The 13,485-nt window shown below is 41.8% G+C and overlaps 1 protein-coding gene across 1 annotated transcript; it reads left to right on the top strand.

Annotated features, from left to right (window-relative positions):
* Positions 1–1,675: 1,675 nt before the first annotated feature.
* Positions 1,676–12,336, top strand: PDK4 (pyruvate dehydrogenase kinase 4). Its single transcript, XM_074864091.1, has 11 exons — positions 1,676–2,047; positions 2,909–3,050; positions 4,064–4,135; positions 4,714–4,898; positions 5,329–5,418; positions 5,923–6,000; positions 6,651–6,727; positions 7,447–7,545; positions 7,828–7,938; positions 8,655–8,768; positions 9,803–12,336. Exons 1-11 carry the CDS (start codon positions 1,894–1,896, stop codon positions 9,944–9,946), a joined length of 1,266 nt encoding a protein of 421 aa, XP_074720192.1. The 5' UTR covers positions 1,676–1,893; the 3' UTR covers positions 9,947–12,336.
* Positions 12,337–13,485: the final 1,149 nt, after the last annotated feature.

Consider the following 13,485-nt stretch of genomic DNA (forward strand, 5'->3'; position numbering starts at 1 on the left):
GATTAATGGCTTCAGGAATAACATGAAACAAAACTAAAGCTATCCTACACATGCTGCATAATTTATCAAATTTCCCATGATATTTTTACTCCTGTGAGTCATCTGCAACTTGCGGACAAAGTCAAAACAGTCAAAAGCAAATCCCAACATCTATTCTCAAATTTGCAACTTCTGGCAAGCGCAGAAAAAATCAAAATGGTTACATTTATTATTATTAGGTGCCTTCATTTTGCATCATTTCACATTTCATATGCCAACATTCAATCACTGTGATAAAACATAATATCCAATGGAACAATAACAGAGTAACTCTCCCAATAAAAAAATAAACCAGGGGCAATAAAATAATAAAACAGAAAGCACAGTGGGAGTAGAAAAGTAAGCAGGGATAACATATAATGACTAGGAAGACAAAAATGAGATAAAGTTCAAAATAAATCTAACGATAAGCCAAAGTGTTCTCCTCTGCCTATTTAAGTATATTCTTTCTAGGAATGTATCTTCCTTCCCATGGAAAAAAGTATTCATATTTGTGTGCGTGTGTAGAAATATATGTGTATAAAAATTGGACTGAGGAGTTATATGTAAATATTAAGGCTATATTCTTTTGTATCACTGTTTTATTGCCACATGCTCCTGCTGTTACTGACCAAGATTTAGGACGTCAGGAAGTCCTTTGCTGACATTAACTCCCTTCTTCAACGTATTATGCAGCGCCTGCCAGCAGTGAAATGGAAATGCCTGGGAGAAAGCCGGGCAGCACTGGAGAACAAAGTTCCCTCTCTAGTGAAGAGAAAAGGTCTGCAGGCCTTTCCCAGCTCGTCTGTGACCCTGGAAGATGAGCTGACCGAGAGAGAGCTGTTCAGCCAGTCATCTCTTAGGTCAGCTTGGAGAGAGTAAATAAGGGTCACATGGCGATCTGGGACCGAGTGCGTCACCAAAGCAGCTGCCTGCAGATACCTCGTCACTATTAATCCAGGCCACCGTGATGACCTGCATGTCAAGCACCCTGAACCCTGTGGCGAGGATCTAATTTTGCTCCCTTTGCACCTCCGCGCAGTCTCTGCGCCGACCCTGGCCCTTCAGTAACTCCACCGGTAGCGTCCCCTGCACTCAGAGGCAGCTGCCCCTCTGCCTCACCCACGCACCCCCCGCCCTCACACCGCTGCCGCCGCGGGCCGCGCCGGGCCGGCCGGACCAGAAGGGGCGTGGCCGCCGCCCCCGCTCCCCGCAGCCCGGGGGTCCCCGCTGGCGCCCATTGGCTCCCGCCACAAGGCCAGACCCCCCGGAGCAGCCAATGAGGAGCGGGAGGAGCGCGGCGCCCCCGGGTGTTGCCAGGGCCTCCCCGCCGCTGACATTGCCCAGCCCCTGCCCGGTAAACAAGGTCGCTGGAGGCGGCGCCGAGCCAGCACCCCGGCCCCCCTCCCGCCGGCCCCGAGGCTCCCCCGCGGCCTCCCCGGCCAACTCGGCGCCTCTGGCGCTTCTCCCGCCGGGTTGGCGACGCGCCCGCTGCCCACGGGGACCGGGGGATGGGGGGGAACCCCGCCAACGGCGGTCACGAGCCGCACCGCGTGGGGAACGTTCCGTTAGGGGCTGCGGGGCGTGGCCTGACGGAGCCCCGCCCCCCGGGGACTGTAAATAGAGGCGACACGTGAAGCCGCTCGCTACAGGCGAGGGGACAGCACGAGTTCCCCTAGCACTCCATTACCGACCGGCTTACCTGCCACCCACCCAGCGGATACCCACCCGACACCTGCCGGCCGGCTTACCTGCCGCTCACCTGCGCACCGACCGACCCGGTTACCTGCCACCCACCCGCTGACTGACCGGCCCACCCACCGGATACCCTCCCGATACCCACCCACCCGCTGACCGACCGACGCCCCGGGAGCGATGAAGGCCGCCCGGATCGCCCTGCGCACCGCCGCCCCCCTGGCAGGGGCCAGCGGCGGCGGCAGCAGCAGCCGCGGCCGGTTGCCGCGGGAAGTGGAGCAGTTTTCCCGCTTCTCCCCCTCCCCGCTTTCCATCAAGCAGTTGCTGGACTTCGGTGAGAGGCGGGGACGACCAGGGGCGGGGCGGGGGTCCGGTCGGCGGAGGAGCCCTGCAAACCTGCTGCTCCGAGGCTTGTTTCCCCGCTGAGGGGCGAGCCCGGGGGGGGGCTGCGGCGGAAGAGGGGTGCGGGAGCGGCCCGGGGGGGTGCGGGCGCTGCCTGCCATGAAGGCGCTGCCGCCCCCCGCCCCGCGTCGCCGGCGCCAGCGCGGAGGGAGGGGAGCGGCCCCTTCGGGCGCGGGGGCTGAGCCCCGCTCGGGGACCCGCCGGCCCGGGCGGCGGCAACGGGCAGGTCGCCTTGGGCCACCAGCCCCGGCCTCAGGCACCAGACGGTGGTGACTTGTGACTGCTTCGATCCGAGCCGAAGATAGGCCACGGCTCCGTGCCCGTGGTGGTCGCGGGGCGGGGGGGCCGAGAGTGAGTTAGCCCCGGGAAGGGCGCTGCCGCGGGCTGGGGTGCCGGTGGCCGGGGGGAGAGGCGGTGCTCCTGTCCTGCCGGAGTGAACGAGCTGTACCCAGCTCCCGTTACCGCTTTGGCAGCTGTGAAGCCTGTGCTCACATGACATTTTCAGACGTCACCCCGAAGAAGCCCGTGTTTACAAAGGCTGGAGTGCTTCTTTTAGAGGATTACAAATAAGTCCCGTGTCTAATGGAAAATGTACAAGTATTGCTCCCAGGAACATGCTGTGTCTTTCTGTCATGTAAACAACTAAGCACAAACATATATGTCCACCTAGGAGAACTGGCCCGTGGTAGCATGATGCTTGCAAAGGAATATAGTCCTGCAGTCTGTGGAAAGACAGCAATTTGTAGTTGCATCTTGAAACTTCTTAATGTTTTTATTTTGGGTTTATTCATAGGCTCAACTAATGGATGTGAGAGAACTTCTTTTGCATTTTTGCGACAAGAACTTCCTGTGAGGTTTGCAAACATACTGAGAGAAATTGATCTTCTTCCTGATAAATTACTAGGCACTCCATCGGTACAATTAGTAAGAAGCTGGTAAGTAAGAACTCCTTGAACTCAGGCTGTGAAATAACATAGCTTTGGCAACTTGGTTGTCATAGACTTTTCGAATAGTAGAAGACAATAACAAAATACACTAGAAATGCAGTTCCTTCTTCAAAGCTGAGTTGCAAGCTGTTACACACTGTCCTTTTCTAGCATACTAAAATTAAATTGAAAAGCAACATGGTAATACTGTTATTTTTAAATATTTTTTTTAAACTAACAGTTTGAAATAGTTGGTAGAGCAAATCTCACTTCTTACTCTAAGGAGGGAGAGAAAAAAATGTGTTCTGTTTTCACATAGCATTACAGACCCTAAGACCTACACAAAAATGGGAAAGCAGACTAAATACTTGTTTGTGTCTGCCACTGATGGAATTACTAACAGTTTCCATTCGATAGTATATTGCCTTGGCCTGTGCAGCAAATGTTTGGACTTCAGTTAACATAACCTCTGCAGTTGACACGGTGGTTGAATCTGATTTAACCTTGTTTTCCTGGCACAGCTGCAGCATTTACAAGGATGGCTGACATAAAGGGCAAAAGTATTAGAGTGAGATCCAGAAACTGTTCTTAATCGAGCAAACAGTTGTGCCTTTGCAGTATGTGTCAGGGCTGTCAGATGTTAGCACAAGAGGCTCAAGTACTTAGCTTGTACCAAAGCTGTTTGGATTTGGAAAAATTTTGCTTAAGTGGCTTCCTGATCAGTATTGTCATTTTGGATCTTCTTTTGAAACACCTCTCAAGAATTGTAAGGGAATCCTACACATTTAAAGTGAGGATTTAGATTCCTTTCTGGGTGGCAGGCACAAGAAAAGACTTTTAAAACTTCTAGGGTTCAGGCAGTCAAGAAGTGTCCTTCTGTGATTCTATACTTGGATGGAACTTGATACTTCAGACTTCTATATGGCTTGTTAAGAGTAATGATTTGGACAAGACAAAGTATCCTGTTTCTAGACTAATAAGTCAAATGAATAGCATATATTTCTTGTGTTCTTTTTCAATAGGTACATCCAAAGCCTAATGGAGCTGGTTGAGTTCCATCAGAAAAGCCCAGATGACCAAAAAGTCTTATCTGAGTAAGCTTTTCATTTGTTTCTTTGAACTTTTGATGTCACATTCCACTTTTCACAGTGTAGTCAGTTTAGAATGAGAGCTGTCATGAGCTGAATTTGATAATCTATCATGAAGTGCTGTGCATAGAGAAAACTGGTTTAAATCTCCGATTATGTTTAGCAATATTGCTAATAAACATGACCCATTGCAGCTCAGTTTCAAGGGCATATTGCCCCTTGAACTGTCATGATGAAGTATCAACAAAAATTATCTGTAATGTCACGTCCCTGCTTCTTTCCAAGATGTCAGCTAGGGGTCTTTTTCCCTTCCTCACATTCTCCTCTCCTCAAACTATTATGAATGAGTAAACAGGCAGTGAATTTGACATGGCTAATGATTACACCTTTTGTATTAAAATTATCAAACTCTGCTGGTTTAGGTTGGTGAGGAATTACTTTTAAAAGAATGGAAAAACCAGACTGTATTGTAATATTAATGTTGTTATGCACTTATCTGTGCTGCTGCTGGATTAGACATTGTATAAAGCTTGTCTCCATGTAGTCTTAGAATAATGTTCTAACAAGATCTTTTTTTGACCTAGCTTTATAGACACATTAATTAGAGTCCGAAACAGACATCATGATGTGGTTCCTACAATGGCACAAGGAGTAATTGAATACAAAGATATTTTTAAAGTAGATCCTGTCACCAATCAAAACATTCAGTACTTTTTGGATCGTTTTTACATGAGCCGTATTTCTACCCGGATGCTAATGAACCAACACAGTAAGTAGAAATTTTTACCTGAGGAAAAAATTCAACCTAATAAGAAACACGTTAATGTAAAAGTTTCTTAAACCTGTTGGGAGATCTGCCTCAGATGGTTTTGTGTGACACTGAAAAGTTACAAACTGAATGTATGACTTATTAATGTGAAAACTTGTTTTCTAGACTACAGACTAATTGTAATAAGTCTTGTGTGGAATATGTAGGGATCTCATTCTGTACATCTAAAAAGCCTTTAGATGTTGAACTACAGAACAGCCAACACAATTTGCTGGCAGTAGATAGTATTTTTAACTCACAAAAGGCATAAACAACACTCAGTATTTTATGTGATTATATGTTGTGATCATACTGTATTAGTCTAAATTTAAGGCTTTTTTCCTAATACAATATTTGGGATTAAATACAGTATTGTTTTCATCTCAAACAGCACTTCTTTTTGATGATAAATCTGGCTCAGGGCACCCAAGGCACATTGGAAGTATTGATCCTTGCTGTGATGTTGCTGAAGTAGTCAATGGTATGTATTCAGATCCTTAATATTTCTCTTTGTGATCAGTATTTATATCTGATTGCAAGCAATTTGGGTGATGCTGACTGGCTTTTACTGAAATAGCTGAGAGCAGTCTATCAAAACAGGAGCTTTTATAGAACAGAATTTAAAATACAAAGTAGCAGTAAAAAAGGTGTTGGAGTAAGGCCTAGCAAGTGACAGATGAGGTAGCAGTTAAGGTCTGTGATGTTGAGATCGGCCTTACCTATTGATTGTGAAACAGACACATCTGTTACCTGAGTTATCAAATTGTACTGAAGATTTTCCCATGATGCTGTAATTGCCTATTTGTTCTCAGTTTTTAATGCACACAGTGGATGCAATGTTGTCATTCCTTTGAGGCACAGGCTTAGAGTCTGGAACACCTTAGCAGCTAATGCGGTTAAAAATCATATTTTGCCATGCATTAGAATGAATTTCTACTGTGTTTGATATTACACTTCACAAATTTTATTTAAATAAATATTTCAGATGCTTTTGAAAGTTCCAAGATGTTGTGTGACCAGTATTACTTAACGTCTCCAGAACTGAAACTTACTCAAGTGAATGGTAAGATGAGAGCTTTCATGTCTGTCTTCCGATCGGTAGCCAGACTGCTGCTTTTACTGAATCAAAAGGCTCCCATTTCTGTAGCCATAATGGTACATACCAGTTGATCTGTTTTGGGCTGGTTCCTCTTCATTTTCTGTTGTAGGCACCTCATTTAATCTCCTGTGTTAGAACTCAAATATTGTATCTTAAACACTAGATTTTCTGAGGTAATATTTATGAATTTGAGAGAAGTAAGACTAAACTGTACTTGAAGTAACGTGATAAGTTGCTAGAGTGGAGCTCTGTATCTGGAGTGAGGAAGTGGGGCTGCTGACTGAAATGCTGGTTCTGGCCCAAGCTGCCTGCATGTGTCTGATCTTGGGCAGTCTGCTTAACCTCTGAAATCCTTTGCTTATAAAAGGAAATTAATACTTGATTTTTTTCAGTTTACTTGAAAAGAAACTGTGATTAAGCAAGTGGCAATTACAATCTAAACACTGTTATGAATGCATAAGGTTGTTTGCTCATTTGGGGGGGGAGGGAACCCCAAAAGTGAAGCTTTATTTTCTTGTTTTTGTCATACAACTTGCTTATTGTAAAATCTGGATACAATGCAGAAAAATTCCATCACCCTTTTAAATCTTGCTTGTATTTTTCCCTTCCTATAGGAAAATTTCCAGGAGAGCCAATTAACATTGTATATGTTCCATCTCATCTTTTTCACATGCTCTTTGAGCTCTTTAAGGTACGTCAGTGTAAACTGTTTCTTCCCTTAGTGCTCTGAGCTGGAGCATCAATATGTAAAATCTCCAGCTAGATCTGAATGAAGTAAAGCTTTGCATAGGGCAGTGAAATTTCTAAAATTTTCTTATTTGGGGAAATAGCTTTGGCAGTTGGGAAAGGAGTGATTGCAGTTTGTAGGAGAGTATTTGGACGCTTTTGTGCAGTGGTAAATGGGACAGGGTAAGTGAGAGGAAAGTAAAAGTGGCACATGGGGTTGTGACCGTGGCTAGCCTTCTGCTTTTAGAGATTACATCTGTAGTGCAGGTTTGCCCTGGTGATTTTTCTGTGGAGTGGGTGATACATCTTCAAGTAGTGAATAGGGCTGAAGTAATGTGCTGCCAACATGGGGTGCAGAATTCTGGCAGCCTTTAGCAACTGCTGAACTCTACTCTTCTCCAGAAACCTGGTGACTTCTAACGGAGTTATGTTATTTAATTTACATTGGCTGAGTTATGTTGGGCAAGAACAGTGTAATCTTTCACGCATAAAAGAGTTTTGGCTATGCTTAGTCACTTCGAGGAGTTAGCATAACTCCTGTTATGCTAAATTGTTAAGGGTGTTCCTTGGACACTAGGCACTGATAGGAATAGGGTAACTGTGCTCAGCCTCTGCATAACAGGGGTATGATTTTAAATGCATAGATCCAACACTCTCTGATAATGGTAACCTTCTTTTCCATAGAATTCAATGAGGGCAACTGTTGAATTCCAAGAAAATAGTCCTTCCCTTTCTCCAATTGAAGTGAGAGTTGTTCTAGGACAAGAAGACCTGGCAATTAAGGTATTTTGTTGGCCTACTACAATATGGGCTTAATGTAATCTTTGTGATGGCATATGCTGCAGCAAATTCTATTAAAAGAACTTCCAGCTTCTGACAACAGAGCAGATACTATGCCTGAGCATTTTGTAGATAGCCTCCAATTTAGTGCAATCATATGATTAAAAATTAATATGCTGCAAAAAAAATATTTGCATTTATTACTATTGGAAAGGTTTATTCAAATAACAGCATTTTAAATACCATTCTTAATACATGATTGTAGTTAAGTTCATTCTCTCTTAGATCTCAGACAGAGGAGGTGGTGTTCCAGTGAGGAAAATTGAGCGGCTCTTTAGCTACATGTATTCCACAGCACCAAGGCCGAGGATGGATGATGGTCGACATACCCCACTTGTAAGATATTTTCAATACTCATGTTGCTAATAAGGTTGCTGTAGTTGTTGGACAGATTGGGAGGTTAATAAATAATGAGATGCTATGTCCACCCTACTGCTTTGTGGGGCATGCAAAGATTATTGAGCCTTATAAATACAAATTGATATTTTCTGAAACAGACTTTTAATATCTAGCTTAGCATTTAAAATATGCTTTTAAAGGTATAAACAAAGAAGAACATTCCAACCTAGGTCAAACGCTGTTTTTTTTCTTATACTCCAATGACAGTAATGTACATGGTCTTTACTCCCACTCAGTCCTGAGACTTACTATAAATTACACTATCTTTACGGAGGCAAACACAACTGAAATAGGCTTAGACTATTGTTGTTTATCTACCAGTAGCAAACTCCTTTTACTAATAAAGTTCTACTAGCAAAAATGGTTGAGGGATAATACAGAAATGTTATGTGTAAAAGTGGAACATGTATATAGACCCTCCCTCTTCCATGGAGATTTGTTTTTTAATTTCTTGTGGCTTTGGGTTTTTTTAATGGTCAGCTTCAATATTCTGTATGAAACTGATTAGTGATTTCTGGTTTTCTGTTAAGAGAAGAGGAAGTGCAAAGGACTTTGTAGCAGTTTAAAATCTCTGAACCCTTTCCAGCTATTGAATTTTAAGTCATAAGAACTAGTAAAAAATGAATTAATTTTGTCTTGTACTTTATTTTTAGGCTGGCTTTGGGTATGGCTTGCCAATTTCTCGTCTGTATGCTAAATACTTTCAAGGAGACCTAAATCTCTACTCCATATGCGGTTATGGAACAGATGCTATTATCTACTTGAAGGTGTGTATTTTGATTTGGTTAAATAGACAATAACTACCATTAATGCAGAGAGGTAACTACTCAGTATCATTTTTAACGTAAACAAATTCTCTGCTTGTGAGTAGAAAAGCTCTTATTAAGAAATGCCAGTAAGATTTGTAACTAGTATCTAGAATTAAAAAAGTCACTTGGCTTTACTTTACTTGAAAAACTACTAGTGAGAGTCCCATTAGTCTTTAGATTGTATTAAGATTTGTTACCTACCGGTTCATCAAACACAAAGTACTGGAGGAAAGTGTAGTAACAGAAAGGTGTGAGCAACAGATTTGGTTTCTTTACTGTTTTTTCTTTATTCTGACAACCAGAAAGTCTGTAAAAAATTAATCCTTAAAGAGTCTAGTACCCAGTCCTATTCAACATCTGCCATATAGCCCATATATGGGATACAGATATCAGTAATCTTGAATACCTGGCATATAAAACCAGCAGTGCATAACTAACCTGGGAAAAAGGACTATGTGTTCTCTTCTACTCTGTGCTTATTCATGGGAAAAACTTGCTTTGAATTTCTTCTAGTAAATGAAAACCAGTTCCAAGCACACCAGAGAAGCAGTGTAAAAGGAAGAGATGGTTCAGTTATATACATGTTACATTTCTATTTAACAATTTCCCAGTGGAATATGAGTATTTCCTAGCTGCAAAATATGGAAGTAGGAAAGAAACATATTTTAAAGTTTCGTTGGAATTTTGTAAATGAAAGATCTTTTCCACATCTTCCAGGATTATCTTAAAAACAGGTTACAGGATAGCTCTTAAGGCCTATAAAAATGCATAAATGTGATTTGATGTTACTGCATTTGTCCTGCCAAATTATCCAAAGCAAAAATAGCTACCAAAGCAAATAAACTACTGCATCTATTGTAGAAAAATTTGTGTAAATAACTTTGTTTTGTAGTGTCACTGGCTCAACACTTGAAATATACAGCATGAAATTTTGCAAAGTGACATTGTTGAGAGGTAGAAACCAAGTAACTTTTTCCCTTTTTGATTTTTAGGCCCTATCAACAGAATCAGTAGAAAAACTCCCAGTTTTTAACAAATCGGCTTCCAAGCATTACCAAGCTACCTCAGAGGCAGATGACTGGTGTGTCCCCAGTAAAGGCCCAAAGAATGTAGCAAAGCAGAGTGCAGCTCTCTAAAGAGAAGTTGGTATTCAGGCACCCAAGGGGATCAAGCTGACTTCTCAAAGACTAATGTTTGGAAGTATTCACCTACGTCCAAACAAGCAAATTCTTCAGTTTCAGGACTGACAGAAGAGAAAGAAGATAAGGATGTTATAGCCTAGGCTGTATACACTGAATGTGAAATCTTGCTGTGGACTTCAGGATGCAGAAAATAGGAGCACCTATGTCTTTAAAGAAGAGATGTGTATAGAGGAAAATCAGACTATTTTTTTTTCTTATGATCAAAGACTTGATGTGGTAGAAGTGTGCAATTTGAGTCCTGTTTAATGCTTGAATTCTGAATACAGATAAATGTCAGTTATGCTGGTGTATATTTTTCTCCTAGAATAGTTATCAGCTGTTCATCTTATTATAGAACTTCTCAGGTAGATAACACCTGTACTTTAAAGCTGCATTTATAACATTTGGAAATAATCCACTTAACATGGCAGTTTTGTAGCAAGATACAAACAGCATTCAAATACAGCCTGACTGGAAGGGAGGGAGCCTGGGAGGTAGGGAGAAAGTGTTTCCCATATGTAGGAAAGTCCCACCTAAAAAAAAACAAAACAAAACAAAAAAAAAACACCAAAACTATATTCCAGTAATAATTCTTATGTCATGCCTTGCTCTGTGAGTTACAGTGCTACAGTTTTTTTGTTAAGCTGTTCATGGAAAACTAGCCAAGTAAGGCTCCTATGCATAAGGTAACTAAGAAGGAAATCAGGATATTTTGGAAAGCTGCTGGAAAGAAATGGAAAGCTACTTGGTTATAGCACCTGTAAGGTTAGACTGCATCTAGCCTACATCCCTGTGCTCTGGAAAGCATGAGCCAAGTAAGTCAGTTAGGATTTTCCAAGAACTGAAGTCAGACATGCAAGTTGAACAGAAAGGTTTTGGTGATCTGTATTATGTAAGCATGATGTGGGAAATGGCATGTTTAAAACATGGTCTTGTGGTTCCTTTTTGTTGTGCTGTTAGAAGATTAGTGGCTCAGTACACTAACCCAAAATCTGCCTATCATCTTTGTCAAATTCTTATTGGACCACACTAGCTCAAAGAGGTACATGGGGATTCTACACCCTGAAAGCTGTGATGAGTGCTGAAGGTCTGTTTAAAAGGTTTTCAGGAAGAGTGGTGTTGGAGATGAGAAGTTCCACAATATGAACAGCACTGAAAACTATAGAATAACTTTTATGAACAGCAAAGTAATGGGGAATTGTCACAGGAACAGTGCCAGTGGAAAAGAGCTGTTGGGAAAATATTCCATTCTCAATAAGCTTCTTCCTTTCCCATCTTCTTTGTGCATTTTTCCCCCTGTAAGCAAGGTAAACAATGACAGAATAGACGTTAAACTATTGGACAGTGCAAAACTGGCCAAAGTTCATCAGGGCTGTATAATATTACTTGAATTTTTTTACTAATTAGCCTATTATCTTAAGTGTATATGATCCTTTGCAAGAAGTTGCAAGTACGGTGTTTAAAGCATCCTGCTCAGTTGTATAACAATTTTCTAAAACAGATAGGTATTTGTTGGACATAAAGCCACTCCATACTCTACTGTGAATATCAGATATTTTTTAATAGGAATGAGAGAAAGCTAGAACTACCTTGTGTTCTGAAAGTCCTGTTGGAACAGATTTCTCAATCAAAACCAGTATTCTGATATGCTTCGTTTCATTAAAAAACTAAATTTGGAAGTATTGATGATAGCTACTGAGCATAATGACCAGTACTGCATCAAGTCTGTTTTTATCCCAGTGAATAAGCTGCAGTCATCAAAGGTCACCAGGTCATATAGCTGAGCTCAGCTCAGTGAATGAAATGGGTAACAGAAATGAAATGTCTTTGTCTAGAATATACAGGTGAAAAAGCTGCCTTCACTGCCATAATATACTTGAGTATTTGCTGATTTTTTTGTATTGAACACAAGGTCACAAAAACATACCTAGGTAGTCAGTGTGGTCAAGTAAACACAAACTATATCTCTCTGTCTGCACCCGGTAATGCTTGAATATGATATGTGATCTCATGGTATGTTGTACATCTGTAACATAGCTGCAGCTCCTCCAGGTAGGAGCAGCTGAAGCACATGGGTGCTGTAAACATGTCTGTAATGTTGTTTGCAGCCAGCAGCTGCAGAACACATTCACAATGTAGACAGATGTGTGTATAGCACTTAAGGAACCCACGTGGAATCTCTGTAGTATTAAAAATTACTTAAGGGCTATCTACCAAAATAATATAGTACCTTTTTTCAGCATTTACTGAATTTTTATTCCTGGAAGTAGAGCTTTTAAAAGTTTTAAGCCTTTTACTTGGATGTAGATGTTGAAATAATTTTATAATAAAATCTTCTAAATGGTTGTCTAGTATCTTAATTTTCTTTTAAGATGTCTGGTGCAAGCAACGGCCTCCTTTTAAATCTTACCAAATGGAGTTGAGCAAAGCAACTCTTATACTGTGTCAAAGAGATGTAGCAGGGAGAGAAACACTGAAACAAAGGTCTGCTTACTCTTAATGTTGCATCTGCTGAGAGTTTACATAGTGCTTAAAATCAGTGCATCACCTCACACATCACCTTACTCTTTCTAATTAGGATAGCATTCATCTTCAGAGATGAGAATTGAGAATCATTCATTGGTGCACCTTCTACTAGAGAATCAGTGCAGATTCTCTAAAATACCTCTTTTTTCTTTGTTCAGCTGTAAATATGAACACTCATCACTAGTTTTAGTTTTATATAAGAAAAAATCCATAACTGAGTCTATGTTTAACAATTTTTTTCCACAGATTAAACAAAAGCCTTTCTTCCAGCTCTGAAGCAATGGGACAACTGGCTTTTAATAGCTGTTTTGTAAGAGAATGGTAGTTACCAGACAGAACAGACTGTGCCGTGATAAAACAGTCCTGTACAACTGGTGCTGTAGCAAACTTGTGTTTGCCTGGGAATGTCCTGCATCTCCCTTAATTTTAAGAAGATAGAGTAACTGTAAAAATTCACATAGGTACTTTACCTGAAAGAGGAGAGGTGCAAACCAGCCAGACTCTGGGTGTCTGGCAGTAAATGTACAAGTGACAGCCTTGTGTGCCAAGTTTCCCCTTCCTAACAATGTTTTTTTTACCTGTAATGCCAGGAAGGTGGATCAGATGGTGCAAAATCTAAGAATCTTGCAAATACAGAAATGTACTATGCAATATATCAGTATGTCAGGTGTGTTGGCAGAAAAAACCCAGAAGTAAAGTACACCAGAGACTTTAATACTACTACAGAAAACAAAAGAAAGCCAACAACAAAAACACATGTTGTGTTTTCTTTTCCCTATCCACCTTTACTGTCTTGCAGCCCCTAGAGACAGGACTAGCACATTTCCACTCAGGTTTTTCCAAGCAGAAACATGCGTTCTGTACCTCACCCACAGCAGCTTCAGGGGACATACACGCTGCACGTGGGAGCCAGGCATGGCAGGGATGTGCCCGACTTGCTGTGCAGCCCGTGTTGAGCACGTGGCCTC

Source organism: Strix uralensis, chromosome 1 (assembly GCF_047716275.1).
Source record: "Strix uralensis isolate ZFMK-TIS-50842 chromosome 1, bStrUra1, whole genome shotgun sequence".
Classification (NCBI taxonomy): domain Eukaryota; kingdom Metazoa; phylum Chordata; class Aves; order Strigiformes; family Strigidae; genus Strix; species Strix uralensis.